The sequence below is a fragment of the Perognathus longimembris genome, chromosome 2, assembly GCF_023159225.1.
Source record: "Perognathus longimembris pacificus isolate PPM17 chromosome 2, ASM2315922v1, whole genome shotgun sequence".
In the NCBI taxonomy this organism is placed as follows: domain Eukaryota; kingdom Metazoa; phylum Chordata; class Mammalia; order Rodentia; family Heteromyidae; genus Perognathus; species Perognathus longimembris.
The window spans coordinates 7834198-7858698 of NC_063162.1; the positions used below are offsets into that span (position 1 = coordinate 7834198).

The 24501-nt window shown below is 50.4% G+C and overlaps 1 protein-coding gene across 8 annotated transcripts in view; it reads left to right on the forward strand.

The window, feature by feature from the left end:
* Fgfr2 (fibroblast growth factor receptor 2) overlaps positions 1-24501 on the forward strand; it is a 103340-nt gene that overhangs the window by 11797 nt on the left and 67042 nt on the right. For 5 of the 8 annotated variants that reach the window (XM_048338103.1, XM_048338105.1, XM_048338104.1 and 2 more), the window contains exons 2-3: positions 9119-9385; positions 10420-10497. In XM_048338103.1, coding sequence (XP_048194060.1) covers positions 9119-9385; positions 10420-10497 — 345 coding nt within the window. The remainder of the gene's footprint in view (positions 1-9118; positions 9386-10419; positions 10498-24501) is intronic. The other 3 variants (XM_048338108.1, XM_048338110.1, XM_048338109.1) reach the window with 1 other exon arrangement.

Consider the following 24501-nt stretch of genomic DNA (forward strand, 5'->3'; position numbering starts at 1 on the left):
CCATTTCATTGAACACTCGTCTCAGCCTTGAGGGGGCAAGCCTAGCGGAGATCGGGCTTCTGGGAGCCACAGGTGACACAGTCAAAGTTGGAAGGGTGACGGACCCTGAGCACTGGCTTCGGGAATGTGATCAGGCCACCCACCCACCTGGAACACAGCCCATCACCTTGGCTCACTATAAGGCAGGCCCTTGCTTGTGGACTATGTAAAGCCTAATTCTAGGTTTTTGTTTGTTTGTTTGTGTTTGTCTACAATGGATGCCAAAGGGCTTATTCTTAGCATGCTCTGGGTTGTAAGTTAGTTCTCCTCTGAACTTTCTGGGGATTTCTTGTCTAGGAATTTGTGAATCTTTGGTCCTCTTTGGTTTGCTGGGTGGGTGAACTGTCAAGCCGCAGGCCTCTCTTCCTTGCTAAATCAATCCAGGAGCTGTTGTACAAGGGCATCGATAACGACGAATTTTACAAGGCTTTCAGGCGCTTTAGTTCCACTTGGTGGCATTGCTGGAATCCTCACTTAGGTAACTTACACACACAAGATGTGACAGCTTTGTTCATTTGAAAAAAAACTGTGTTGAAGCCAGAGGAATGCAAATAGAGGTTCTCGTGGGGCCGGAGAAAGCTGTCAGCTGACCTCCTCGTGGCCAGTTGCGTCCCATAAACAGAAGTCTCTTAAACCTGCACCCTGTCCTAGCGAGAATACTGCCTCTTCATGTATACATGGGTCTTCCCAGGAAGCCCTAGCTTTGCCCTTGTGCTGACCTTGACCTGTTGCAGGCAGGCTTGGTAGCCTTTCTTCACGTAACCCCTAAGGCTCAGGAAGCATGGCGCTGCTCATCTCGATGCCGCTCATTGCCTAGGACGCAGCTCTTGAGTTCCTAGGTAGCGTGTTGGTGGATCAGCAGCAGTAGCCTTGCCGTGGGCACCTGTGGGAGCTCGAGTCTCAGCCCCCAAGACCCAGGTCTCTGGCTGTCGGGCCCCTGGAAGGTGGTCTCTATGCCCGATGAAAATCCTTGAAGCCCTGGTTGACCCTGCCTCTGCTAGGCGTGGGGGGGTTGAGGAGCGAGAGGGAGGGAGATGGTTTGACTGTTGCCCATGCTATGTGAGTAAACACGGCTACAGTGTCTCAGTAGGAATCAGCAAGTTTCCTAGAGGAGCTGTTTGAGCTGGGCTCTGAAGGTCGGCAGAGTAGTAGGATGGTGTACATGAGCGAGGACGCCATGCTCTTTTGGATAGGGGTACCACCGCATGATGGAGAGGAGACAGATGGCAGGGTGCCCGGAGCAAGGGCCCTCTCTGCTCTAGAGCGCGGCCTTCCTGGCAGCTCCGCGTGCCCTTCCTAGCACGGCCCCGCAGAGGTGACAGGCACGTTGCCCAGTGGCCTTTGTCTGCAAGGCCAGCTTTGGAGGGCAAGGTTTCCGGAACAGTGCGTCAGGAGGCTTTCTTTCTGCAGGTTCTCCTGAGCACGTGTCCCACGAGGCAGGGGGCCGGACACAGACTCCTCGCTGTACCCCGGAACCCGGGCACAGGGACTTTGACATAACTCGAAGCACCGGCTTGCACTTGGCGGGTGTCCTGGAAGCCTGCGGCCTAGCTCTTTGGGCCCTGCTTTCTGAGCAAAGGGCTCGCTCTGTTTTGCAGTGCGTGTCCAGTATCTAGGTGCACACGAGGCCCGGTTGGCTCCCCCGTTTCGTGGTCCTGTGGGACTGTCTCTCGGTAATGTAGGAGTTGAATGCATGTCGTGCGGCCAGGGTGAGGTTTTCTGGTTGGTCACAGGGCTTTGAACTCAGGGCCTAGGCGCTGTCCCTGAGCTCTTTGGCGCAGGGCTCGTTCGTGCTCTGCCACTTGGAGCGACCGTTCCACTTCTGATTTTTTTTCCCTAGTGGTTGGTTGAAGATAAGAGTGCCACAGACTTTCCTGCCTTGGCTGACTTGGAACTGTCCGTGGGTCCTCCGATCTCAGCCTCCCGAGCAGTTAGGATTACAGGCGTCAGCCCTCAGTACCTGGCACAGTCTATAATTTTTAACGTAGCCATCAGCCGTTGATGGGCAGCCTGGGAGCCAGCCCAGAGAGTTTCTGGGGCCGAGGTAGCTATTAGAGTTGCGACACAGGGCGTGTGCAAACCTGACCGGCAGGCGTCTGACGATGCGCCACCACGACTGGAAAGAGAAAGCCTTGCAGCCAGTTCATGAGCTGTGCTGTGTCGCAGGGCCCTGGGCCTGGCTGCTTCTTGGCGCCCCGCCCCCTCCCCCCGCCCCCCCCCCTCCCCCGTTTTATGAAGCAGTATTTCTTGGAGTGGAGAACTTGGTCTTTATCTGTCCCCTTTCCTCCTTAAGAACAAGGCGTACTACTACCTAGGCCTTATAAGGCCTCCGTGTGATGGGAGGATTTTCATTTCCTTATGACTGGGTTCTTGTAAAGGGGCAGCTTTCAAGGTGTGGACTGTAGTGGCTGGCTCTGTGGACACTGCCTTTGTGGCAGGCCAGCCACCCAAGGCCACCCCTCCTTACTCTATCATAAGATTTCCCAGTGCCCCCATCCTTTCCATCCTTTCTTTCTCTCTCTCTCCTTTTTTTTTTTGGTCTACTCCTTGAAGATTGTGCCATAGAAAAGTATAGAGGATTAGTTTCTTCAAAGCCCTGATCTTTTCGGCTGCCATAGGTTCTGGAAAGCCAGGCTTCGGGTGCTGGCTGTTGACTCGTCTGTCTGTCTGTCTGTCTGTCTGTGTCTTCAGCTCACCCCTGTGAAGGGTATTCAGGGCTTGCGGCGTGTGGGGTATCTGGTGGTCAGGGCACTGGGCCTTGGCCAGTGGCCACTTCTAAGTCAGGGAGGGCCTCGTGGGCTTACCTGCCCCCCCCCCCCCCCCCCGCACATGAGCCCCGGCTTTACAGCAGCCTTCAGCTTGATCCCCGGGCTTCTCTGTGGGGAGTTTGGCAGCCCTGCCGCTGTGGTGGTGATTTGTCTTGTGCTGGGTGGGTAGAGTAGCCGGGAGGAACCCGAGGCCATTTTACTACCTGTGCCTCAGTGCTCCTGGCTTAGTCCTGGCCAGCGCTGAACCCTGCCAGGAGCTGGAGATCAGTGAGCCATGCAGGCCCCCCCACCCCCCCCATTACGTCCACCAGGTGTGCCCACCTTTCTCCCTCCCACCCCCTTTGTCTCTGCTTCCCTCCTTCTCCCTTCATCCCCCTTCCTATTCCATAGCCCCTCTCCTCTTCCCTCTCTTTTTCCTTCTTCACCTTCTCTCCTCCCCCTCCCTCCTCGCCCCCTTTCCTCTTCCCATCTCTCCCTCCTTTCTCTCTTTCCCTTTTCCTCCACAAAAATTTGTTCAGAAATCTCTCTCTGTCTCTCCATTTCTTTGTCAGTCTGTGTGTGTCTCTCTCTGTCTCATTGTCTTCTGTCTCTCTCCCTTCCGTCTCTGTCTCCTTCAAGGCATTTAAGGGTTGGACACCCCCTGAACTGAGAGGGCATGCTCTCAGCGGGTGAGTTTTGGGGTCACTACATCATTGAGCCTGGGGTCCATCCCGGGGTACCCCAGAAGCCGTGGCTTGTGGGACGCAGCGTCGTCCGTTGGGGTGGGCTGCGTTTTCTTCAGGAGCAGTTGAAATCTGCCGTGCATTCTCTGCGTAGTGATTGGACCGGGCAGGGCCCGGCTCCCCGTCTGTTCTCTGTTTGCATTTGGACGCCATTTCAGAAGCCACATGGGAAAAGTTTATGGGCAAACATGATAAAAAGTGACAGTCTGAAGTGCTGCGATCGCTCCCTCCTCGTTTGGCAACACCGAGTGTTACCTGAAGCAGCTTACCGTCCCCAGACACTCACTGGCTCTCTTCTGAGTCTTGAGACGCCTGCTCCTGATAGCACCAGAGGCAGAGTGGGTGGGTGGTTGTGGGTGGACCTGGAGGCCGCCCAAGGCACAGGCGTTCCCGGGGTGTGCAAGGCCCCCTTCCCATCCCCACCCCACGCTCGGAGAGGTGCCCTTGTGGCTTGCGCCACCCAGAAGGCATGGCCTCCGTCTGGATCTGCCGAGGGAGCCAGGCAGCCCCTGCCTCAGTTTCCCTCAGTCCTTCACCTATCGGGGCTCGCCCCCCTCTCTACCAGGGGTGCAGAGTGGCCTGCTTACGCATGGCGGTCACCATCTTCAGGGCCGGGGCTCCGAGCCTCCCAGAAAGCAAACTTGTCACCTTGTTCGTTCAGCAGTTCTAGGTGACAGACAAAGAAAGAAGAGCCAGCCTTCAGGGAGTTTGTCCCGACTTGCTGCTTCTGGAATTCTGGTTTCTAGTGTGAAAGATGTGGGGATTAGACTTTCTGTCCGGGGGACCTTTGAAGGAGCATCTGACACGGAGCAGTGGGGCTTCTGGAACCTTCTCTCTCTCCTTTTTTCCTCTCTTGGTAGAGGTGGAGGAGGTTTCCCAGGGAGCCTGTGCAGCTCCAGGGAGCCAGGGAGGGAGGGAGGGAGGGAGGGAGCGGCCAGTCCGCATGGGGGCAGGCGGTAGGACCTGGCTGGGACAGGAGCTCAGCCGAAGCTCTTGGCTTGGCCTAGAGTCGTGTTGATCACATAGCAAGTATTGATTGGAGGCGGGGGCAGTGTTGGCAGGGAGCTGGCTCTGAAGGAGTCCGCTATGGTCTCTGGGGGAGATTGGCCCCCCCGTGGGTCAGCTGTGTGGGAATGGGGGACTACACACAATTGATTTGGCCTTCTGTTCCTTTTCCAATGTAGTCCCTCATTCCTCTTCGTGCTGACACTGGGGCTTGAACTCTGGGCCTGAGCACTGCCCCTTCTTAGCTTTTCGGCTCAAGGCTGACACTCTACCACTTGAGCCGCAGCTTCACTCCTGGCTTTTTCTGCTGGTGAATTGGAGGTAAGAGTCTCAACAAATAGACTTTCCTGCCTGGGCTGGCTTTGGACTACAATCCTCAGATCTCAGCCTCCTGAGTAGCTTGGATTATAGGCACGAGCCGCCGGCACCTGGCTGTTTATTTTTCCCCTAAATGCTGGCACTCTACCCCGTGAGCCACACTCCCATTTTCCTCTTTTCTCATCCCCGAAGCTAACCATCTCATTGGCAAATTGGATGCCAGTTTTTGTCTGCCTGAAGACGTTTCTGGAAATAAGATCCATTTTGTAGCAGGTCAAGTCATCTCGGTGTTTAGCCCATTAGTGAAGCCGAGGGGATAGAGTCCAGGTGTTCTCTGCTTACCCGTAGGGCTCCAAATAGGGCCAGTGTCTGTGGCTTTAGAAATGATGGTCGTGGCCACCTTTTTCCTGCACCTCCATGGTGGAGAGCCTGGGGCTGAGGGGCTGTGCAGGGGGCAGTGCCCATTACCAAGGGCTTCCCCCCCCCCCCCCCCCCGTGCATACTGGAACAAGGGACGACCCCTCCCCACGTGCCACACAGTCCTGCATTCCTCCTGGTTTGGCTGGCCGTGGTGGTGTGTCGTTGGCCACAGGGGAGGAGTGCAGACAGCCCTCGTTTTAGCAAGCGCGGTGGTTTATTGATTGCCTGGGCTGGGATTCTCAGTGGATAGTAGACCTTTATCCGGAAGAGCTTCCTGCCAATACCTGCTCCTCCTCCCTCCCCACTGCCGCGCTGTCTGAGCACCTTCTGCAGCCGGGGAGGAGCCTGGCTGCTTTCTCCCTGTGATGGGCGGGGCAGAAGCCATGAGGCTCCCCTGGTCCTGGTTGCCACGCCTTTCTGGGTCCTGGTTGCCTTGCCTCCCACCTGGGTACTTGCTCAGTAATCCTCAGTCTGGCTCAGAGGAAAGCAAATTCTACAACATTTCTCGATTTCTTGTTGGCGATCATGCGATCTGGTCATAGTAAATATCTTTTTTTTTATAATTTATTTTTTTTAATGGCCAAGGCTGACCCAGTGTGCATTTGTTCCAGCTTTAAGAATGGAAGTAATTGTTGAAGACAAGGTACAGGGAGGACAGTCTGCATTAACCAGCCGTAAATGCGGGCGGGTGGAAGGGTTGGGGCACCTTCTAGGGCTCCGTCAGGTCTGGTGTTGTATGAATCTGTGTCTCTAAGGATGCTGGGAGTAGGATGGAAGATGGTCTGGGATTGGAGGCCAAACCCGTCATTCTTCTCACATTTCTCTTCCTTTCTGTTCAAAGTAGTTCTGTTGGTCACTCGATTCAACTGCTTCATGACTTCAGTTGCTCCGGGAGACTTGACCTGAGAACTTCACGATTAACTCCCTCCCTCCCTTCTAAGGGTGAACTAGGGTCTTAGACTTACAAGGCAAATGTTCTCCCACATCCTTTATGTTTCAGTTTCAAGTATGTATGTACATATATGTGTGTGTATGTGTATATATATACATGCACACACACATATGTATGTATGTCAGTACATACGTATGCATGTCAGTTGTGGGGCTTGAACTCAGGGCCTGGGCGCTGTCCATCAGTGTCTTTGTGCTCAAGGCTAGTGCTCTACCACTTGAGCCACAGCATCACTTCCCGTTTTTGAGTGGTTAGAGATAAGGATCTCCTTTCTGCCTGGGCTGGCTTTGAACCACGATCCTCAGATCTCAGCCTCTTGAGTAGCTAGGATGACAGTATGAGCCACCGGCGCCCAGCTTATTTTTCACATCTTTTTGAAAAAAACATTCCTCATGTTCCCCTCCACCCCCCGCCCCCCAGGCCACACCTCAGCCCTCCTACCTACCTACGCCTCCTACGTAGCTGAGATTACAGGTGTACACCGCTGTCCCCGCCCCCCCCCCCCCCCCCCCCCGGCCCCAAAGATCTTTCAAACTTCACTTGGCCCATGTGGCTGCATTTCGGTGGAGGCCGCTCCAACCGTCTCACGCAGAGAGTGGCTGCAAAACCTGGAAAGGCAAGCTTGGAAATGTTTTAGGCTTGCAGGCTCTAGGGTCTCTCTGTCGCAACTCCTCAACTCTGCCCTTGTCACAGCCCCAGACAATATATTATCCAATGGAGATGGCCTTGCTCCAAGAAAACTTTGTTTACCAAAGCAAGCTATGGCTGGCTTGGCCCGTGGGCATAGTTTTTCAGCTCTGGCTGTGGATTCACCCCTCACCCACCATTTATTTTCAGCCCTGTTCTCCTCTCCACGTTCAGGCCCGCCCCCTCCCCCCCACGTGCTTTATATGGGGTGTGGAATTTCTACTCATTTTTCCATCGCCTACTCCACAGCAGAAGGCTCCCCCCCCCCGCCCCCAGGGCGGGGACGACGTGTCTTGTGTCCTGTGGCTTTCCCAGCATCCACAGTGGAGGTTGGCCTATGGTAGGTGTTCAGTAAATAGTGACTGAGTGAGAAAAACAAACTTTGCAAACACGACTGGCTTGTCCCTTGGCTCCTTTCCACCCTTCTTTTGGGGGAGTGTCTTCAGTTCCATTCAGCGGGGTGTTGTCTTCCTTTTGTGTGTGGCTGTCTTTATGTACTGTTTCACATCTGGGCTCCTCTTGGCTTGTGTGCCTTTGGAGGACCCCTTTTGGGAAGCCCTGGCTGCGTCCCCCCCCCCAACCCCCGTGTTGACTGTTTGGGGGGATGGGGGTGGGGGTGCGTTAGAACAGATGCTTCCCACATAGTGGGGCTCAGCGTTATTTTTTTCAGTCATGCGGGAGGTTTGTTCTTTGGAGTCCGTTCTGGGCAGAACAATCGCCTTGTGATGCACTGCCGGCTTTGGATTCAGCCCAGTGCTGGGGAAGGAAGCTTTGTTTTCTGGGCCCGGGACCCAGTGTACCAGCCGCGGCCTTCCCCTGGGGCGCGCCAGCCGCTTCCCGGCCCCTCGCAGCCGGCGTGCCTTGCCACCCCGCTGTTCCCCTTTGGGGAGGTTGTGGGTGCCATCCTGCCTTGCATATTTGGGGACTGTCATGGTGCTCCATGGGGGGCTGCCTTTGCCCCTGGTAGAAGTGGGGACACAGAGACACCCCCCCCCAACCAGAACCCTCTGTCTGGGCACTGAGGATTCTCCTCAGGGAACCAGGACACATTCATAAGGAACATGTCCATCCAAGGAACTGAGGAGGGAGGGGGTCAGCTGTCTGTGGGAGTGGGGGGTTGGGGGGGGGATCCACTTTACTTCCGGCCAGGAGACTCACGTAAGGGCTGCTTGATTCGCTTCTGCATGGTAGAAGCCCCTGCTCAGCTATAAGGCAGTTTACTTTTGGGTGGTAAGAGCTCTAGGCATCTATTATTGTGAGAGAAACGGTATGTCCCAATCACCTAGCTCGGGGCTGAATCTCCTGACCAGCGCGGTACTGATCTGAACTGGATAGCTCAGGAAAAGGCTAGAAGGGAAAGAGTTCTGTTAGACGGGGTCCATTCGCTTCTCTGGAATTGGAGACGTTTTCATATTGAGAAACCCGGTTTTGTGGCAGATCAAGTGTGGCACACACAAGGAAATGTGCATTGTGTGTGAATGAGGGGCATACGTATTGATGTTGAGTGTCAAATGTGCAAAACTCAATTACTTCCAAGGAAATGGCGTAGAGTTGGGCGCTGGTGGCTCATGCCTGTAATCCTAGTTACTTAGGAAGCGGAGATCTGAGGATCGTGGTTTGAAACCACCCCAGGCAGGAAAGTCTGTGAGTCTCTTATCTCCTATTAAACCACCACAAAACTGGAAGCGGTGCTGTGGCTCAAAGTGATAGAGGGCTAGCTTTGAGCAAAAGGAGCTCAGAGACAGCACCCACCCAGGCCCTGATGCGTTCAAGCCCCAGGACCAACACACATGCACACGCACACGCACACGCACACACACACACACACGTGCGCACAGGGTGGCACAATACAAGGATTTCCCAGGAATTACCCACACGAGCAGACTTCAGATAGGCAAGGACTTAAACCGAGTCTGGTGGGACATCTTCCGTGCTGGGTTTCGGTGGATTTTCAAGACCGGCACAGCTTCGGCTGGGTGCTTTCTCTGATTGCTGCTTTTGATGCCCAGTTGTTTTACGTTGTGCCAGGCTGGTTCTTGGCTCACAGGGGTATGGGGAGCCATGGCCAGAAACCTTCCGGGGGGCCATTTGCAAAACAAGAACAGCTTCTCCTGGGAATGAATGGGCCTCCACTGACCTTTGTTGGACATTCTCTCCTCTCCCTCCTTCCTATCTGTCTCTGTCTTCTCTCCCCCACCTCTCTGCAGAGACACCATCCAAATACCAAACCTCTCAAGCAGAAGTTTACGTGGCTGCGCCAGGGGAGTCTCTAGAGTTACGCTGCCCGTTGAAAGATGCCGCCGTGATCAGTTGGACTAAGGATGGGGTACACTTGGGGCCCAACAATAGGACAATGCTTATTGGGGAGTACTTGCAGATAAAAGGCGCCACACCTAGAGACTCCGGCCTCTATGCTTGTACTGCAGCTAGGACTGTAGACAGTGGATCTTGGTACTTCATGGTGAATGTCACAGGTGAGTTGGCCTCTCGGCGCCACGCTCTCTCTTTTCTGTAGCCATTTTCTGGTTAGAATGTTTATTTGCTTATCTGTTTGCCAAGTGAAATCAAGAGTGTGGTCTGTGAATTGGCCAGAAGGGCTACCTACTTTAGTTTTTTTATTATTATCGGTTTATTTATTTATGGAGAGGCAAGGGTGTAGGGTGGGGTGATCCTCCTGCTTCCGACTTCCCTCCTTTAGTGCTGGGATTACAGGTGGGTGCCACCACCCCTGGCTGATGGGTGTTTTTGCAACTCTGTCCTGAGACCTGGTGCACCAGACATGCTAGTCTTTACCAATAACAGGGACCTCATGTTGCCAGATAGCATTTTCTTATTAAGAGAACACACTTTCGAGGTAAAAACAATCCGCCTCCTCTCCTTCACTCCCCCCTGCTCCTGACAGTCCCTGGTATCTAGAGTATAGGATTGAAATTCCGGAGTTTGAGTTCTTTATTAAAATTCTGTGTTTCTGTGAGGGGACCCACAGGCCCCTTCCCCTCGTGTGGCCGAGTCTAATTCTGCTGCTAGAACGTTCATCAACAATCACAAGGGCCACACAGGAACTGAGTTTCGTTAGGGATGAATTATTTTCTTCGAAGGGGGCTCCCAAAGGCCAAAAAGTTACGTTGACAGGAGAGAGAAAAAAAAAATCTTTGGATATCACACAGTCAGTAAGTTTGTCAGGGACCTGAAGACTGTACGGAGCTCAAAATTCCGTTCTGGTCTGCCCAGTTTTACTGTATGTTTCAGTAATGTGAAAGTGAAAACACAGAGTCATGAGAGACCAACTGTCAACAAAGACACTTGAAGCCCTTAGTGACCATCTTAACCCTGGGCTGGTGCTTGCAGAAGGGCTCTGGTGCAGGTGGCCCCGCCCCCTGGGTGCAGGTGGCCCCGCCCCCTGGGTGCAGGTGGCCCCGCCCCTGGCACAGGTGGCCCCGCCCCCAGGTACAGAGTCCCGCCCCCTGGCTTTGCACCCACATTCACGGATGTGTTCTTTTGACTGTAGATACCATCTCATCGGGAGACGATGAAGACGACACTGATGGCTCTGAAGATTTTGTCAGTGACAACAGTAACAACAAAAGTGAGTAGCCGCCTGCCTCGGAAGGTCCCCAGGCCAGGAGCATAGAGGGGCGTCCTGACTGTCACCCCTGTCACCCTGGGCCCCACCAGGCTGTGCCCCCCCGTCCCTTGCTGTTCCCCACGGTGTCGCCACCCCAGCTTTCCAACCTGAGAATAAACCAGGACTGCTGTCCACCCTTCTCTGCTGCTTTGTCTTCCTTTCTTCTCGTGTCCGTGATTCTCTTTCCCAAGCCGTGGCTCTGTTCTGTCCTTGGATTCCCTTTTCCCTTCGCCTTCTCACGGTCGAGACGCTGGGCCGAGGAGGGGTGGGGGAGGGTGACCTTCACTTTGCCTGTTGGAGGCGGTGGATGGTGAACGCCGACCCTTGAGGCCGGTGTGAGTCGCCTCTCCAGGGTGGGCCGCCAGGATTTGAGTGACTTCACCACTAAACAGCTGCTCATTTAACGCCCGTGCTTCCATTTCTTCAGCTGTCCAGGGGCAGGTGGGGGGGCTAACGTTACTATTTTCTGGGTTGTTCTAAGAGTAAAATGACGTCTCTTTGTGCAGCACTGGGAACAGTGTTACACTGAGAGCCAGTGGTTCATGCCAATAATCCTATTGACTTAGGAGGCTGTGATATGGAGGGTCACAGTTGGAACTGAGCAAGGCAGAAAGGTCTGTGAGACTCCCAACTCCAGCACAACCAGCAAAAAAAGCAGAGCAAGAGGTATGATCAAGGGTCAGAGCACCAACGGTGAGCAAGCAAGCCTCGGGACAAGGTCCCCGAGTTCAGCGTGTGAAATGGGCAAAAATAAGATAAATGGCAAAAGCAAAAATCCAGCCTTAGTTCCCTTCTCTAATGGCATGACTATTTTTTTAATTTAATTTATTTATTAATTGAACACAAATTTTTTTGACAAGGTGTTGTGGAAAAAGGGTGCAGTTACATAGTAGGGCAGTGTGTACATTTTCTTGTGATATCTTACGCCCTGTTTTTCTTTCCCTTCTCTAGGTCAGGTAGACATATATACAATATACAATGTATCAAGAACATAGACAGTAGCCAGGTGGCCACGCCCAAGAAAGTTCGCCTAGGGCTTTAAATGTAATGTCGAGATTAGACCATGTGTCGACAGTAGTCTTATATGAACGTACATACATAGCTTTTGAGCTATTGTATTCCACTGAGAGGTCGATTTTTGACCTTTATATGTTGAGTAGTTGTTTGGTTTTAGGTACATACTGTTGGGAGGCTGCCCCAATCCTGTGGGAAATACCATTTGACAAGCAGTTTTTGGTTTCACAGACCTGGTCTCTACTGTCTCTCCGTCTCCCTTTGTTAACAGTCATATATCAGGGAGATCATGCCCCTTTGTTTTCTGTGTTCTAGGCTTGTCTCGCTTAACATTATTTGTTCCAGTTCTGACCATTTCCCTGCGAATAACAATATTTCACCATTCCTAATCGCTATGTAGTATTCCATTGTGTATAGGTACCATATTTTTTGGATCCATTCGTCTGTGGAGGGGCATCTGGGTTGTTTCCATATTTTGGCTATTGTGAATTGTGCCGCGATAAACATGGAAGTACAAATGTCTTTTTGATATCTTGGGGTTTGGTGTTTAGGATAGATGCCTAGGAGTGGTATGGCTGGGTCATAGGGTAGGTCTATATTGAGCTTTTTGAGAAACCTCCATACTGTTCTCCAAAGTGGTTGTACTAATTTGCACTCCCACCAGCAATGGAGAAGGGCTCCTCTTTCCCCGCACCTCCTCCAGCATTTGTTGTTGCCTGAGTTCAGAGTATAGGCCTCTAATGGCATGACTATTAATGGTCACTGGTCTTTGCTCACATGGTGTAATCTATGCGTTCTCTAAAGGAGTTTCACCAATGAATGAGGAGGAGGCCTAACTAATAAGACAGCTACTTGTAGAATGGGACCGTAGCTTCAAAAGTGGAGTGTTTTTCGGGCTGTTAAAGGTTCCCGGCAACATGAAGAGGAAAGAAGGATTTCCTCCTTCTTGTAACCACCCACGCTCAGTTCCTTCTGCTGTCCACATTCCCGTGAGTGTGGCACGTTGGTGAGCGCTGATGAGCCTCCATTGGCAGAGCACTGTGGCCCACATTGACATTAGGGCTGTCTCTTGGTGTGCCTGGCTCTCCTGCAGGTGTAGACCAAGAGATGACGCAGTGTATCTGCCATTGCAGAATCTCGCTAAGTAGTTTGGCAGCTCGAAACCCCTCCGCTGGGCCACTTCCTCGGGTTTTCCCTCCCGCCCCATAACTCTTGGCCACCACCGAACTTCTTACCATCTTTGTAGTTTTGCCTTTTCCAGAATCTTCCTCCTTTTTAGACCGGCTTCTTGCGGTGACATTTCTTCTGTGTGTCTCTTACCCGAGAGCTCTTTGCATAACACTGCGTAGCGTGTGTGTGTGTGTGTGTGTGTGTGTGTGTGTGTGTGTGTGTGTCATGGTTTACGTGTGGACAGCCTGCTTGCTTCCATGTTTTGGAAGCTGCCACGAACCTCTGTGTGTAGGTTTTGGTTTAGGGGTACATTTTCAGCTCTTTTGGAGTGAGAGGCTGTAGTGTTCACACTGTGAGAGGCTGTTGTAGTCATCAGCCGTGAGGGAGAGTTCCTGTTCCTGCCTGGACTCAGCAGCCTCTGGTGTTGTCAGTGTTCTGGCTTTTGGCCACTCTACAAGGTGTGAGGTGGTTTCTTGTTTTAATTTGCATTTCCTTCATGACGTATGGGGTGAAACATCTTTTTATTTGCTTAATTGCCAGGTGTACGTACATCTTCTTTGTTGAGGAGGTGAAAGGCTTCTGGTTCGCTTTTTATTGGGTTGTTTGTTTTCTTATTGTTAAGTTTGAGAGTACTCTGTATATTTTGGGTGTGTATTATTATTTATTTATTTTGCAAATATGTTCTCCCAGTCTCTGGCTTGTTTTTATTCTTTTGGCAGTGTATTTTACACAGGAAAAAGCCATTAACTGCTGTCAAGTCTAGCTTATCAATCCAGTCATGGGTTGCCCCTTTGGTGTGGCATTCTGAAAGTCAAAGCAAGGTCATATCTGTCTCCATGTAGCTCATAGGAGCTTTATAGCTTTGTGTTTCATATTTAGATCACAATTGGGATCTATTTCAAGTTAATTTTTAGAACATTTCTGTCTAGATTAATTTTTGTTCTTTTGGCCTTTTGTTGTCCAGTTGTTCTGTAACTCTTTGTTGAAAAAGGCTATTGTTCAGCTTAGGTTGTGTGTGTGTGCGTGTGTGTAGCACAGAGCATGGGTGCTGTCTTTAGTTTTTTTCACTCAAGGTTGGCACTCTACTCCTTGAGCCACACCTCCACTTCTACCATTTTGGTGGTCAATTGGATTATATAAGACAGACTTTTCTTTCCAGGCTTGTCTTCGAACCTGGATCCTCGGGTCTCAGCCTCCTGAGTAGCTAGGATTATAGGTGTGAGCCACTAGCACCTGGCCTATCCCAGAGCATCTTAAAGGAAGAAGAGAAAAATAGATGGTAGGCAGGCACCTGATCTGGGATAGATGTGGCATATGACTTTGTCCCCGAGTCTCCCGGCAGTGAGAGCAAAGAAGGAGAATAGTTTGATCTGAGTAGCACGAGGAAGCTTAGAGCAGTGGTTCTCAAACTGCTGTCCCCACCTGGCAGCCTAGAAAGGCAGGTTCTGGGACCTCGTCGAGGTAGAAGCTCCGTGGAGGTTTAGAAACACACTGAAGTGTGACAGCCGCCCAGGGACACGGCGAAGGGGATTAGTTCTCCATTAACTGCCTTGTTTGTGCGGATGGAAGTGTCTAAAGCTGTGACCAGCCCCGGCCTTCTCAAGGGCTGTTTAATAATCAAACACCCACACTTGTGCAGTTCTTTGGCTCCTGGGAGGCGGAGGTGATGATGCGGAGGGCCTGGGGTGGTGGCCTCTGGCTCACTCAGGGCCACCAGTAACCCAGAGAGGCAGAAGGAGAGCAGTCGGTCTTGATGTGTTGATCGGGACGGTGACTCAGTAACGTAGGGGGGTACGTGCTGGCCCTGTTGCCTTTGGACGTCGGGCCCCAGTGGGGGTGGGCTGGGGTTGGGGGGGAGGATGTTTGGGGAGTGGTTACTGGCTTGGAGGGGCCCTGGGGACATTGCTGGGGACATCAGGTTCTAGCAGCAGCTGTGGAGCGTGGTTTCCCCTGGTGGTCAGGAGCCCTGCGGACCCTGCACGAGTCCACGTGACCCCCCCCCCCCCCCAATGCAACAGCGTGTCTAGGTTATGTCGTGAGCCGGCCGGCCGAGCACACAGACTCTCCTCTGCCGATTCGGGGCGCGCTGGTGGGCCTCAGTGGGGCTGCCCGTCCCCCCCCTCCCCCCGCCCTGCCAGCAGCTATACCCACGAGCCCGGCAGAGTCCATCAGCCCCCGGCCAGCGCAGCTTTTGCTGTGGTTTTGCCTTGCAACCAGCCAGGGCTTTTGGTAATTAGCTCTCAAGTGACACCGCGTCTGCCCCCGACATGGACGCTGTGCCACGATTAAGGGCCGGGGTTAGCTGTACCAGGCAGATTCTGCTGTCGGATGGTGCCTGTGTTGGGCGCCTGTGAAATACTAGACGCTATTTAAAGTGATAGCAGTTCTTAACTGGCTACTTGGCCCCTGCCATCTGCTAGTGTGATTAGGCGGGTCTGATTCACAGGTGCAGCCCAGGGCGGCCAAGATTAAGCAGCTGTGGCCCGTGTGGACAGAGGAATGCCACGGGCCCGGGGGTAATTGGCAGGGCGGGAACGGGGAGAAACAATTTGTTGCCACCTCCATTGTCAAATGCCTGACCCGATCACTTGGGGGGAAAAAAATCGCAGAAGCGCCGAATTCTTTGCATTTTCAACCACCTGGAAACACCCGAGTGTCCAGATGGATTCCTTTGGTGCCTCCTGATTGTCTGGAAATGCCATGAGGGTTGTGCTAGACTGTTTGTCTTGAGTAAAGCTAACAAATGACACTCCTGTGACCCTGTGTGACATTCTTGGGCTTTGCTAGGGTGACCGCCCCCTCCCCCTTTGGGTTGAGACATTGTGTGTTTAGTTCTTGTCCAAGCTTGAACATCATATTGCCGGTTATTTTTTTTCTGCCGGTATGGTAGATGATCACTTATCTAATTTTAGTGGTTCAAAACAACATTTTTTTGCCTGGTGGAGGTCCTCTTAGATTCTTTATAGAGCACAGAAAACACAGGAGCCCAATACAGGGGTAAAAATAAGAATTAGCCAGGCTCACTGGCTCACATCTGTAATCTTAGCTATTCAGGTGGCTGAGATCAGAGGATCAAGGTTTGAAACCATCCAAGCAGCAAAGTCTTTGGGATGCTTCTCTCCAATTAACTATCAAAAGGGCAGAAGTGGAACTGTGACTCAGGTGGTAGAGCGCCAGCCTTGAGCAAAGCGGAACAAGGCAAAACAAAACAAAAAAGCATAAGTAAGGGACATTCCACAGGCCCTGAGTTCAAGCCCCAATACCAGTACAAACAAAAACAAATGAGAATTAAAGCGCCACACTGGGATTTGATCCCTAATACTGCAAGTTTTGTTTTTTTTTTTTAAAGGAATTAGATAGTATTGCTCAAGTTCCTCTAAGATGTTCAATTCATTTATACCCAAGTCAAGCTGGCCATGTTGGCCCAAGCTGTTGTCCTTCATACTTAGGCTTTAGAGACTGAGGGACTGCTGTTGAAGAGACTCCGTTGCACCTCATGACTGGGATGGTTGATTCTTTTTTTTTTTTGGCCAGTCCTGGGCCTTGGACTCAGGGCCTGAGCACTGTCCCTGGCTTCTTCCCGCTCAAGGCTAGCACTCTGCCACTTGAGCCACAGCGCCGCTTCTGGCCGTTTTCTGTATATGTGGTGCTGGGGAATCGAACCTAGGGCCTCGTGTATCTGAGGCAGGCACTCTTGCCACTAGGCTATATCCCCAGCCCCATGGGATGGTTGATTCTTGATGGGTATCCCAACCATGGGGAAGCTTGGCTAAGTGCAATGGTATGTGCTTGTCACTCCCAGTGACATGGGAAGAGACTGTACCTCAAAGATAACTGAAATCCATAGAAGATCGAGCTAAGGCTCCAGTAGAGCTCTGGTGTAGCAAACTTGAGGCCCTGAATTCAGTACCTAGTATGGGGTTAGGTCATAGGTATGAGTTTTTCTTGTTTTCCTTGTTTAAATACATGTTCATTTCCTTTGATGGCACTGAACTCAGGGCCTTGTGCTTGCTAAGAAAGAGCTCTACCCATTTGAACCACGTTCCTAGCTCTTTGTATTTTATTTTTGTCTTTTTTTTTTTTTTTTGCTGGTGCTGGGACTTGAATCCATAGCCCTGTGCTTTCACCCATTTCTCTGCCATTTCAGCCACACATTTACTCCCAGCTTTTTTTTTTTTAAAGCAGTTTAAGTTTTATTGACCTAGTTTTGTTTTTTTTTTAAAAAACAACAACATTAAATTTAAGGTCACACCTCTTAAATTTGTTGTACTCTGTGCAGATTGTGTGGAGCATGAAGAGATACAAATTAGTCCATGTCTCCCCCAAATTTATTAGAGTACAGAATCATCTTCACAAATGCACATATAAAATTCTTAGGAAGATGGATCAGGGCTGTCCAGGTTTTCCAAGACACTTTCCAAAGTGATTCAAGGCACAGTATATACACACGTCGTGTGAATATACACCTTCTAGTCTTTGTGCCTCCAATACAGCCCAGCAAAGATGTGGATTCATCACTTATAAAGCTAAATAGACTCAATGAGGTTCTGTTTCTTGAATGAAACACCACAGACCTATAAATATGCAGGTAACTGCTCCAAAATATGGAGAATACGAATATAGCACTTCCAAAACACAAACACAAAAGAATGGTGTAAATCTAGAAGTGTTTAAATGCTTCCATTTTGGACAATTAAGAAACCTACACAAGTCTATTCCCTGAAGCTCATGTAGCACTAGTCTCTACTAAGGAAAATGAATTCTCAAAACTAATATGGCTTACGGTGCTTCAAATTTCACTACGTAAAAACTTAGAGAGGGACTGGGAATGTGGTTTAGAGGTAGAGCGCTTGCCTAGCATGCATGAAGCCCTGGGTTCGATTCCTCAGTACCACATAAACAGAAAAAGCCCAAAGTGGCGCTGTGGCCCAAGTGGCAGAGTGCTAGCCTTGAGCAAAAACAAGCCAGAGACAGTGCTCAGGCCCTGAGTTCAAGCCCCAATACTGGCAAACAAAAATTCCACCTAAGAGAGACCAACAATATTCAATAGCTTCTAAAAGATGGCTAAAGACGTCATTGTAATCAACTTTACCGACGTGTATCCGGGTCTGTTTTATATGCGAGGACAATACACTATAATTTCTTATAAAATGGCAAGTAAGGAGTAGATGGCAGGAGATGTAGGTGGGGAAGAGAATTCATGAAGTCCTTCTCTTCCGTCACTTTCGCTTCAGAATCATCAGTGAGCAACCACTTCCCTTCTGCTGGTTATTTGGAGATAGAGTCTATGTGGGGGATGATGGGCTTGGCCTGGCTCCAAACTATGAGCTTCACATCTCAGCCTCTGGAGTAGCTAGGGTTACAGGCCCAAGCCACCAGTGCCTGGCTCACTCATTTGATTTGCACACCCATGTTCTGCAGTATCCAGGTTGCGCCTAACTCTTGCACATTTTACCTGACTTAGCTAGAGAGTGGGCTCCTGTGGACTCCCTTGCTCATGCACTTGTTGAACGTCTACGTGTTCTCTCCCGGCATTGCGTGGGGGGGGGGGGGCTCATGAGTCTCAGTAGCAGGCCTGCTTTTCCCAGTAGACAGCTTGAATGTGGGAACTCACCTGGATGTGTACTGAATATTGAATACCTGGGGAAATGGCAGGCCTTTTATGAATCTCCCTAACGCTAGAGCTGTGTTCGGTTCTGTGCGGTACATTAAGAGAAGCAGTTGGTGTTTCCCAAAGTATACACCTTGGAACTCTAGTTTAGAAATACTTGTCTATCAAAAGTGCGGTCTTTTGAGACATATTTGGCAAACACTGCAAACTGAGGCGTCCTGCTGTAAAACATCTGTTTAATCTCCTTCTGCAGGCCTTTTCCAAACGTAGTGGCCATTAAGACCTTTTAAAAACATCCCCATCTACTAGCGTGAACATGCATCGGAAAGCTCACGATGGTCTGGTTTGGGGGCTCTGCCCTCTCCCCACCTTTGAAGTCAAGTTCTTCTCTCAGATGCGAAGGGCATTCTTCGGTCATATTTCAGCAGCTGACTAGCTGATGACCTCACAGCTTGCCAGTGCTGGACGTTTCCCCCGAACAGAGCAATCCTTGATGTCATCGTAAGCCTGACTGCCAGGAAATAATGCAGCTCGCTATACACATGCCCTTCAGTGAAACACGCTGTCTTTGCATAGAGCGTTACGATCCCAAATGTTCATTTTTGAAATGGATCCAGGTCCAGGGTTTTGAAAGGTTGAGAATCTCTGAGCTAGCATAGGGAATTATACCTGCTCCATCCTTCTTCATTAGTTCCGGGGTATCTTAGTGGGTTAGCAGCAGCAAGTAAGAAGATTGTGTGCTTGATTGATTACATTTAAAAGTGATTGATGAAACTGGGCACTGGTGGCTCACGCCTGTAGCCCTAGCTACTCTGGAGGCTGAGATCTAAGGATCGTGGTTTGAAGCCGGCCAGGGCAGGCAAGGCCACGGGACTCTAGAATTCAATTACCCACAATGACAAAAAGCCAGAAGTGGAGCTGTGGTTGTGATTTAAGTGGTGGAGTTCTGGCCTTGAGCAAAAAAAAAAAAAAAGCCCAGGGACAGTGCCCAGGCCCCGAGTTCAGTTGCCCCTCCCCGCCCCCTTTCTGCTCTCCCTCCTAAAAGTAAATGGCTCTCAAAGAGTCTGAGATTTAGCTCTTGGAAAGATTGTGACTGACAAAAAGTTTGGGACTTTTGCTCAACAAGACAGCTAGCTAGCTGGATCTGGATTCTGGCTGCTGAAAAGGGTTCTGGTTTTTTTTAAGTGAAGATGGCAGACATGGTAATTTTCTATTTTGGTTCCATTCCTGTTGACTTAGCCAGGTGTTCCTTACTCCATGTCAGAGAGAAAGGCAACTCCCCCCCCCCCCCCCCACTTCTTTTGGAAACAACTAGGGAAAACAAAGGCAATAATTGGCTTGAGACTCCAAACGCATTTCATCGATGAGCCTGCTGATAACAGATTTTAGCTACCTTTGTTCTAATTGAGATTTTTTTTTTTACCTTGTAGAGGTGGTAGGTAAGTTGGCAGATACAACATTTTTTTTTTTTTCCTTTGAAAGTTGTGTTCAAGTTTCTAGGACTTGCAAGGAACCAAAAACAAAACAAAACAGAGAAAGCACAGCATTTGGGAATGCTTCCTCATGAACGCTCGTCAGTACGTGGCTTCTGTGGGTTCTGCTGTTGGAGTGGTCACCAATCAGACAGCTTCTCCTGGGCCTCTCCCCATCAGACCCCGCAGCCCCAGTCCCAGCCCGGCTGGAGGGTTTTGCTTTGAAGGCAGATCCTGGGAATTCTCCCTGGGTAATGGGGCGGCCTCCCCGGAGGTCAACAAGTCATTTTACTTGGGGGTCGGTGGATCCAAGGCCCCAGTGGTCAGCAAGTTGTAGTCTGGGTGAGATTCCTCAAGCGAAACCACAGGAAGGTCTTCTCCTCACACCTCTGCCCAGCTCCATGCGGTGCCAGCTTTGTGTGCTCAGTGGCTGGCAAACCCAAAACAGAGGAGGCGGTCTAAGGCAGGGAGAGGGACATTTTTCCCCATCAGGGGTCAGGGTGTTTGAATGTCCTGATTAGTGGTATTTTTAAAAGCCCTAATTATAGACTTAAGACAGAGGCCTTAGTGGGGCTTTAGGGAGTTTGGGAGACTTAATCTGGGAGCTGAAACAGGCCGTGGTTTACTTTTTTTTATTTTTACTTTTGCATCAATAAAAATACATTTGGCAGTCATCAGCGTCCACGGCCCACATAAATCTTGTACTTTTGACTTAATGACTATGGGAGAGTTCACAGGGCAGCTTGGAGTGGTTGACAGAGCACCGCTTAGGGAGCTGGAGACTTGGGGCTCGCTTTAGCCCAGCCTCTGGCTGTGTGACCTTGATCAAATCACTTAACCTTTCTGGGTGACATTGATGACATCAGCCATCGGGCCAGATGGTCACTGAGGTCACTTTTGGTACAGTGTTGTAATATGATTCCATGTTTTCCTTTTAGAACATGAGGCTGATGCTTTCTTTGTGTATGTGTGTGTGTGTGTGTGTGTGTGTGTGTGTGTGTGTGTGTGTGTGTGTGGTGAGAAAGAGAGAAGAGAGGAAGGAAAGGAGAGAGAGACAGAGAGAAAGAGAGACACACAGAGGAGGCTTTAAATCTTAGTTGTCAGTATTGGGAGATAGAAAGGTTTTTATGTAGGCAGGTTCAGCAGCCTATGATTTCCCATTAAGGTTAAATTATAGGGGTGAACCCCCTCCCCTACAATCCTGCCATTTGTTGACACAGTCAAGATCTGCCTAGCACATAGGTGCCTAAAAAGAATGTTAGACCTGGAAGGGACCTTATCAGTAAAACTAAACAAAACAAAAACACTTCTCATTTTCTAGCTAAAGCTTTGTAATAGTCATCCATCTACCCATCTACACACTGATCCATCCATCCATCTAACCACACACCTACCCGTTCGTCCGTCCATCCATCCCTGTCTCTTTGAGTGCCTATTCTATAGGCAAATGGCAAGTCAGGCCTGTAGTGCTCACCACTCTGCTGGTCAGACAGCACGAGATCGCTTCCGGGACAGAGATGGCTTGATGTGGAAGCACGCAACAGAAACGAGGAGGCAGCCCAGAGAAGGAAGGCTTTGCCATGGGTGAGGATGGTCAGTGAGTGCCACGTTCTACTGTGTTCAAGTATAGTTCAAATACTCAGCATCCTCACTAGTGGGGAATCACACTACACTAAACCTTGGTTGATGGAATTTGACTTTTTTTTTTTTATTATTGTGGTGGAGTCTTAACGCTTCTTTAAAATGTACTCATGATTCGTATTGGGTGACTAAGAGAATGTTGTTGCTTTGCTACTTATGATATCCGAGCCAGAGGGACCCCACCTGTCCTCACGGCTCACTTGTGAACTTCACACTTGCTGTAGTGTACCGCCAACTCGTGTGTCCCGGTTCCTCTTTGTCGCAAAGTGACTTTATTCCCGCTAACATGATACTAAGAGTGGTAGACAGCATATGACATAGAAGCTTGATCTGCAGCTTGATCTCCACTTGATCTCCAACAACTGGATATGCCTTGTTTATACACATTCACCCTTCCAAGGCTGTGGAGTAAACAGGTAGAGTGACCATCAACTAAGGGGCATGGGTTGTCCCTGCTTTTGAACATCTTTCATTTGTTCTGACATTTCGAATCTTCTCCGAATGAAAGCTGTTAAAGCTGCTCCCCGGCCTTTGGTTGATCTGTTTAAGGTACTGGGGCCCATGTTTCTTCTTCTTTGGGGTTCTTCGCATTCGCTTCCATGCGTTTAGGCTGTGGGAATGGCAGGGAATATTACAGCACACACGGAACCAGGTGTGGTGGTGCACACCTGTAAACCTAGCCCTTAGGAGGCTGAGGCAGGAGGATGATGAGTTTGAGCCCAGTCTGGGCTACACAGGGAGTTTGAAGGCTGGTTTATGGATATGTTATTTTTTCTAGGTCCAGGTCTATAAAACTAGTTTATCTCAGGAGGAGCCATTGGAAAACAATAAAATCATCTCTTCTATCCGGCATCGTGTTTGTTAAAAAGGAAATATGCTTGCCATCTTAAAGGGAGAGTCAGTGGCCATTGTCATGCCTGTGTGACGGGAGAATTCACGAGAGGAGTCCTGGTCAGCCAAATGGGACTCCAACCACACAAGGGGCAGCTGGTCACTGGTCTCCAGGGCACCTCAAAACACTTGGCTCCTTTTCCGTTCGGTCATGGACAAGCGACAGGTCTTGAGGGAGGGTAAAATTCACTGTTGTGCTCTAGCACCATAGGCGATCTGCTCCTCCTCTGGGGATGCGATTTCATGGCCTCCCATCATCCACCTCGGGTGTCGGGGAACCAGATGAGGAGTTGGCACCCGCGCCCGGAGACATGGCTTCTATCTATTTTGCCACAAGCAGAGTTTGGAGATAGGGAAGTTGCACCCCAGGGAAGTGGCTACCTGCCAGAAATGTCAGGGAAATGCTTCCACCCTTAAACGATTGTTCCTTCGGGACAAAGGCTCTGGTGGTCAGTGAGCTGCGGCCCTGTACGGCTCAGAGCGTTGCAGAACGCCATCCTCGTGTAGTCCAGGGAAAGTAGAAAAGAACAGCATTCCTGGTTCCTTAAGCCAAATCCTACTTTTGACATCTTAAAGGACATTAAAAAAAAAAAAGTCTGGCTTAATGGTTCGTAAGCACGTATCTGTTGATTTCCTTTATGTTGCAAAGAAAGGGCAATTCCAGAGGATCAGCTCAGCCGTAATTGATGCTATCTGAAAGGGTTACTGCATTAATATTTAGCTAATTCATGTGAATAGGCTATTGTGTTTACTTAAACAAATGGCCTGGGTGCAGACACCTGACAGCATGAGGTATGCTTTTCATTTAGGGCAGATTTGTTAAGTCTTTGTGTGGTAACAAAGCTCATAATTTATTTTGTGCTCTCAATGGCTTCTTTTCAGTGACTGTGGATGGATGTTTCTAAGTAGGAGCTTTTAAAATGAAAGATTATTGAAATTGTTTCAATGGATGTCAGGCCCTGGGGAGCTTGTGGATAAATAGAAATCCAGTACTGCCCAGTGACCTCTCAGAAGAATAGGTGTGTGGTATATGGGCGTGTGAGACCGGGAGCCAGCGGTGACCCTCGGGAATGCAACTGGATTCATAGGAATCCTTCTTCCCTTGGACTCCTTTCCGCCCGTCATCTTCCCTCCGTGCTTCCTTTCTCATTATTCTCCATGATGACCAACTAGGATATTGCCTCTCTATGCACAGTCTTGGGTGTCTGGAGATGCCAGGTAAATCCTACCACCCGGATACTTGGATGTGCAGGGCATAAAGACCATCCAGAGCCTTTGCTCGGAAAGTTCAGCTCCGCCAAGCAATGGTGGCTCATGCCTGAAACCCTGACAAGTCTGGGAGGCTGGGATCTGAAGATCGCCGTTTGAAGCCATCCTCGGCAGGAAAAGTCTGTGAGCGTCCTATGTTCAATTAACAACCAAAAAAGCCAGAAGTGGAGCTGTGGCTCAAGGGGTAGAGCATAAAAGCTCAGGGACAGTGCCCAGGCCCTGAGTTCAAGTCCCAGGACCAGCACATGTGTGCACCCACAGAAATGAAAAGGAAGGGAGGGAGGGAGGGAGGGAGGAAAGGAAGGAAGGAAGGAAGGAAGGAAGGAAGGAAGGAAGGAAGGAAGGAAGGAAGGAAGGGACAGGAACCTCCTCGGTGTCTACCTGCTCCTTCAGTGGGCTTTGTGAGTGAGTTTTGAGCAGGTGGTGGGATGGAGGCCGTCATTCCCATTGCAGCTTGAGGGAGTGGACTCCAAGGCGGGGGGGGGGGGGTCGTCCTTTCCCTGACTTCCATGTACACCGAGGCTACACGCCTGCCTGGGAGCCCCTTACCTCTGCTTTGGGGAGTGCTGGTGTGACTGTGAGTTTGACCCTCATGAAAGTGGCACAGTTATAGTCAGTTTTCTAGAATGTTCCAGGCCCTGTTGACAGATCCCTTAAGGGAAAGTATGGGGTTTGGGTTACCAGTTTGCTCACGCACCCACAGAAATAGAAGTGTAAAATGGTAGTCCCCGATTTTCATGGACGTTCAGGGCAATAATGAAGGAGGAAGTGTGGTCTTTGTTCAGACCCCTTGTTTTGGACTTCTGTCTTGAATGTCACATTGGTTGAAGGTATAGGTCCTAATCACCCTTTGGGGAAACTATTCCTGTTTCTCCTCCTCCTCCTCTTCCTCCCCCT